The 6,126-nt window shown below is 66.6% G+C and overlaps 1 protein-coding gene across 1 annotated transcript in view; it reads right to left on the bottom strand.

Annotated features, from left to right (window-relative positions):
• Positions 1-5,443, bottom strand: part of KCNQ2 (potassium voltage-gated channel subfamily Q member 2) — a 70,338-nt gene extending 64,895 nt beyond the window's left edge. The window contains 2 exon segments of the mRNA XM_032257013.1: positions 5,108-5,262; positions 5,264-5,443. Coding sequence (XP_032112904.1) covers positions 5,108-5,262; positions 5,264-5,404 — 296 coding nt within the window. The 5' untranslated portion in view covers positions 5,405-5,443.
• Between the last annotated feature and the right edge of the window lie 683 nt (positions 5,444-6,126).

The raw sequence follows: 6,126 nt of genomic DNA, 5'->3' as shown, positions 1-6,126 counted from the left end.
CCGTGTCTGTGGAATGTCATTTCCTACAGGGCTGAGGCTGGCCCGGCACCCGTGTCTGTGGAATGTCACTCCTGCAGGGCTGAGGCTGTCCTGTGCTCTTGGGAACAGCTACCAGACAGTCTTGCCGAGCGCACACAGAAGGCATGGACATGTCAGGAGCACAGGGACTAACGGAGATCCATCAACTCGTTCGTATATTGACCAAAACGCTATCTGCAGACACTCCCCCCTACCGCACTCAGCCTGTGCTCTCCGAAGTGACCACAGTTCAAAACACTCCAGGATCTAAGCCTTTTCAAAACTGGAGGCAGGCCTCCCGCCTGGTCGGCATTGGGGAGGCCGAGAACCCCCGGCAGTGCCCACATCCAGGCCACCGGGGCCTCTGTAGAGGCCACATCTCTGCAGAGATTGGCTTGGAGCGATTTCTAATAAATGAGGTTTTCCCTGCTGTGACCTGCGGATGATCAGGAACTTCCTGCTAACCCACGAGTGTTCCCGTCCTCTTGCAGACACAGAACGTACATAGTGACTGACTCCACCGTGTACCTAGGCAGAGTCATTTACAATATTTTATCACTCCCCGGCGATGTGGGGCGGCTCATGCTTGTAATCCCAGCAGTTTGGGAGGCTGAGACGGGCAGATCACAAGGTCAGGAGTTCAAGACCAGCCTGGCCAGTGGGACAAAACCCCATCTCTACTGAAAAATACAAAAATTACCAGGGTGTGGTGGTGCACACCTGTATTCCCAGCTACTCTGGAGGCTGAGGCAGGAGAATCCCTTGACCCAGGACCCAGAGGTGGCAGTGAGCTGAGATCTCACCACTGCACTCCAGCCTGGGCAGCACAGTGAGAGGCCATCTACAAAAATAAAAAATAAAATGAACTATTTTATCACTCCAGAGTAGTTTCGCTTTAAATTATTTGGTGAGGGACAGAAATCCTGCCAGGAGGCCGAAGACCTCCTGCCAGGCCGAGGGAAGCCCGAGGAGCCACAGAAATCAGGTTTTCCTGGACGTCGCCACTCTCTGTGGCTTTTTCACCTTTCGGGAAATTTCCGTAAAATTTCCTACACAGGAGCTGTGGGAAGAAGGGGAATGTGGCCTTTCAAACACTCGAGTCTCTTTCTCTGCATAAAATGCTCCATCAGCAAAGACCGGACCCTAGTCCAGCCCGGGTCCCCCTCTGTGCTGGGTAAGACCTAAAGCAGCCCTACCAAGAAGAGAGCGGCCGAACCCACCCCCGTGCCTGGCACTGCCCACCCCAGCCGACCTTCCCAGGGCTCGCACCTGCCTCGGAGCTGAAAGGGTGGGAGGGGCCGGGCCGCCTGTGCCCAGCAACACCTGAGTTATCCAGGGCTGTGTGGGGGAATCGCCTGGGCCCCGACAGCGGGCGGCCTGAACTAGACCCTCCAGCCCTGGGACCCCCTGCAGTGAAATGAGAGACAGCAACTGTCCAAGCAGCCCAGGGCCACAGGCCCCTGACACCCAGATCCCATCTGAGGCCTGGTCCGAGAGCCAAGACAGCAGAGCAAGCCCCACGGACAGGCTCCGGGGTCAGAGGGCCCCTCCGGCCTATTCCAAACACACTTTCACCCTGGCCACGCAACGTGGCTTGGCTCCTGGCAAGATCAAGCAATCTCCACCCCCAAGCTCTCCTCTCAGCCGGGACCGCCCCCTCTCAGTTAAGCAGGACGACTCTGGAGCTTCCTCAACCTTCTGCAGCCTCGGTTTCCCCAACCATAGAGATGGGGCTGCGTGACCCTCTGGCGGGCTCGACCTGAGCAGTCACTGAGGCCGGCACCCAGCAGGAGTGGAGCGGAGCTCCCTTTCGCATGCCCAGTGACCCATGCGGAGAGCCTGGACAAGGAGATTCAACTCCATGATGGAGCAGTGCCTGGGGCCGGTCCCGGCTGTGAGCAGCTGGGCAGCAGGAGATAGAGGCTTGAGCCCGGGGCTCAGGCTCTGAAGGGACCCCACGGAGCTCCAGCCCAGGGTCCCCTGCGGCAGCCCCAGGGGCACATCATCTGCTGAGTCTGGGCCTCTTCTGCCAGTCACACTCCATTTGGGAGTGCCTGGGAGAGCTGGGCCAGCACCCACCCCACCAGGCAGAGAGCAGGTCCTAGATGCCCTTCTGGCTCAGGGAAACCCTGTCTCCAGAACCTCTAGGAAAGCTCCCAGGCAGCATGAGCAGAGGCCACAGCTCCACACAGAGGAGCCGAGGTGGAGAAAGCCCCTCCCCAGCTCGGGGGCAGCGAGGCCTGGCCTGACGCCCACCAAGCCCTGGGGTCATGGGGCAGCAGCCACCGCCCTCTCCACCCCAGGCAGTGGCCACCCCGAGTCCAGCAGGGATGCCCAGAAAGGCTCTCACAACTTGACCACTACAAAGCCAGACACTGGTGGCAACAGGCAAAACGCAGGTGTGGCCCTGGGGACCTGTGTCCAGCCAAAGCTGAGCGAGCAGCCAGGGAGCCCGGCCGTCCCCCACCCCCGGCCGCCCCAGGCCCAACTCAGCTCCATATCCATTTAACTGCTGAATAAACAGACAAATCATTGTCAATTCGTAACACAAGTCAGTCCACACCGGGCCGGCAAAGGACACCGGGCCAACAGGCCTCCCAAGTTGGGGGGTGCTGCACCCCAAGGATGCACTGGGCCACGGGGACAGCAGAGAACTCCATGGCAGGGGTGTGGCAGCCGGGCGGTGAGCTGCACCGGCAGTCCTGAGCCTGGACTGTCCCTTCCACAGAGGGCACCGGGCGGGCCTGGAAGAGGGGGACAACCCCAGCAGCCGGTCTTCACAGAACCCAGGGCGAGGAGCAGCTGTACCCACATTACCGACGGAAAACTGACATATGCAGAGGTTCTGCGGCCAGCCCCAACTGTCCAACCTGAGGCAGGACCAGAGACCTGCTCTCCGGCCCTGCCCCTCGGAAAATCCAGAGAGTGGGGCCACCTCCCTGAGTCCAAGCCACCCTGACCGGGGAGCTGGGGGCTCAGGGAGGTTCAGGGAGCCCCGTGCCCACAGCAAAGGAGCTGAGAGGCCTGGTGCAGGCAGGAGGGCGGGCTGCTCAGATGCTGAGGGTCTCCCCAGCATCCCCACATGCTGCTGCTCTACAGAGGGGCCGTCCTGACTGAGGGCCTTCGGGAGACAGCTCAGACCCCACGTGCAAGGGCTCCCCATGCTTTGCCCCAGTTCTGGACATGGTCACTCGCAGGAGACAGAAATAGGAAGGAGGAACAGAGGAACAGAGGGACAGAGGGACAGAGGGGCTGACCAATGCAGGCCAGGGCAGAGGTGGCCAGGCAGAGAGCTGCTGGCCTGACAGGAGCCTCAGGAGATGCTGCTGGCCAGGAACAGCCACACGCAGCCCAGGGGTCCTGGACTCAAAGCAGAACAAACTCCAGGCGGCACCACAGGTCAGACACAGAGCAGGGCACCGAGGCCCAGGCCACCTGGGCAGGAGGGTTGTGGGCTGGGCTCTGTCCCATCCTCCTCACGGAAGTCACCTTGGGCTGGGACCTGACTGACCAGCACCAGTCCACCAAGAGCCCGATGGCCTCAGCCAGGTGGGGGCCGAAAGGAAAGGCCGTTCCGGGGACATGGGGGCTCATCCAGGACTCTGGGCATGCACCCGGGACTGGAAAGGCCAGACTCACATCCTGGGGGCAGCGGGGGCTGATGCGCTCTCGGGACCCAGGAGGTCCGAGAAGCCTCTGCCTGGGGAGTCCCAGGCCCACCTCGGAGGCTGCATGCCCAGGGGACCCCAGGAGAGACCCCCTGCGAGTGGCCTGGCTTTTCCTCTGGGACCATCCCCTACCCCAGAATCCTCCCAGATCACACTCCACGGAGGGTCTGGTGAGGACACACTCAAGGCCACACGGACGCTGGGGCACACTCGCGGGGCACACGCCCCACTCGGCCAGGTGGGTGCCCGGCCAGCGCATCGCCACTCAGCTCCTCACTCCCATCCCAAAATGCCTCTCACACAAAATGGCCGGTCCCAGAGCTCCGCGGGCCCGCGTGGAGCTGGGATGCGAGAGCAGCTATCGCCCTGGCGCGGGGAGGCCGCGCGCGCACACGGAACACACGGAACACCCGTGTGCGCAGGAGCGCAGGCTCGGCCGCCCCCCAGGAGCCCGGCCTGAGGCAGCCGTGCCCTGAGCCCCCCCCGGGGAGCGGGGACAGCCCCTCCAGGGCCAGGGTTGGGGTCCCGGGTCTGCCGCAGCCCCTCCCCCGGCCTCGCCCCGCCAAGGACGGGGTCTTGAGCCCAGATGGGCACGGGGGTGGCCGGCGGCTGCAGATGGGTCAGAGCCGCGCTGCGTGCGGAAGCTGCGGGGGCCGCGCGGGGCCCGGGAGGGGCGTTGGCGGCAGTGGGGCCCGACAGGCCGCTGCGCTCGGCCCGGGCTGGGGTGGGGGGGGTCATGTGAGGGCCCCTCCCCCACTTCAACTACCCAGAAGCTCCCCCCAGCCTGAGGGACAGAGGTTTGGGAGGATGGCGGAGGAGAGCCCAGACCCTCCCGCCGCCCCCGCGTGGTGGGGCGGCCCCAGCCCCGAGGGTCCCCGAGAGTCCCCGAGAGCCCGGACCCAGCGCCCGCCACCCTCCCTCCCCGCCGGTCCTTTGTTCAGCGCCGCGGCCGCGGGGAGGGGCCTCCCTGGTGAGGAGGGGGCTGGGGCGCCCGCACTTCTCCGTCCCGCGGGGGAGGGGCACGCGACCCGGCCCGAGCCCCCCACGCCGACCTGAACTGCCCCGACCCCGGAACCCCCTCCTGCCTGCGCGCTCCAAAACCGCTCTCCAAAATCTCTCCAGTCTCCTCCCGGCACTTCGGCGGGGGGCGCCGTCCCGGGCCCGGACCCAGACCCCACGCGCAGGGACGCGCCGCGTGCGCTCCGACACACGCGCTGGGGGCGCAGCCGCTGCTGGGGGCGCCGAGGGGGGGGCGGGGGTAACCGGGGGGGACGTCGGGGGCGCCGAGGGGGGCACCTAGGGGGCAGCGGGGGGGAACATCGGGGGGGGGAGCCGGGGGGGGCGTCGGGGGGTAGATCCGGGGGGACGTCGGGGGCGCCGAGGGGAGCCCGCCGCGCCCCGCGCCCCCGCCGGCCACTCACACGTAGGCGTGGTAGATGAACGCCCAGCCGCGCGGCCGCTCCAGCACGTTGTAGAGGAAATTCTGCAGCTTGCGGTAGAAAGCGTTGCGCTTGGGGGGCTTCCCGGCGCCCGCACCGCCCGCGCGGGGCTTGCTCAGGATGCTGCCGCGCTTGGGGGGCCTCGGAGCCGGCGATCAGCAGCGCACCGTCCCGAGTGGAGTCGGGCGCGCCGGGGTCCAGCCCCACGAAGCCCACCTTCAGCTTCTTCTCCCCGCTCGGGCCGGGGTACACGCCGCCGTTGCGCGACTTCTGCACCATGGTGCCGGGCGGCGCCGCGGCCGGGCGCGGGCTCAGCGGGGGCGGCGCGCGGGGGGCGGCGGGGGCCCCAGCCCAGGCCCCCGGGCCTGGAGCCGCATGGCCGAGGTGGCGGCGGCGCTCCTGCCGGGCTCGGGCCGCGCGCGGAGACGCTGCGGCCACCTCGCTCCGCGCGCACCTCGGCGCCTGGCCCGCGGCCGCGCGGCTCCGCCCGCCGCCTCGCCCCGCCCCGCATTAACCCCCGCGATGCCACGGGGGCGGAGAGGGGAGCGGAGGGTGGGGGCGGGGAGGGGAGCGGAGGGTGGGGGCGGGGAGGGGAGGGGAGGAGAGAGGAAGCGGGGAAGGGGTAGGCCCGCCCTCCCCCGCCGCAACGCCGCCGGTGGGGGAAGCGGGTGGGAGGGGGACCGCAGGACCAGAACCTCTGGGCTGAGCCTGCCCACCCCGCACCCCGGCCGTGTGCACACTGACCCCACGGTTACCTTTGAGTCTCACAAGACCAACCAAGCGGACCTTCCTGGTGGCCCCAGTGCTCTCTGGGGTCCCAGTGGGGTCCAGGACTGGAGTCTTCTCAGCTGGGCCCTGGGAGTGGACGCCTCCGGAAAGGGGTAGGAGTACGGGACCTCCCCAAGCCTCTGTTAGGGTTCAGCCCACGAGGACCTCATGCTCTTGGCTCAGGGTTGCTCAGGCAGTGGGATCCCCAAGAACCCAGGGTGTGGGCAAGGAGG

The sequence above is a fragment of the Sapajus apella genome, unplaced genomic scaffold, assembly GCF_009761245.1.
Source record: "Sapajus apella isolate SASKATOON/1434 unplaced genomic scaffold, GSC_monkey_1.0 scaffold96, whole genome shotgun sequence".
Lineage (NCBI taxonomy): Eukaryota > Metazoa > Chordata > Mammalia > Primates > Cebidae > Sapajus > Sapajus apella.
Note: the sequence above shows the minus strand (reverse complement) of the source record. Positions and strands in the feature narration are given on the sequence as shown.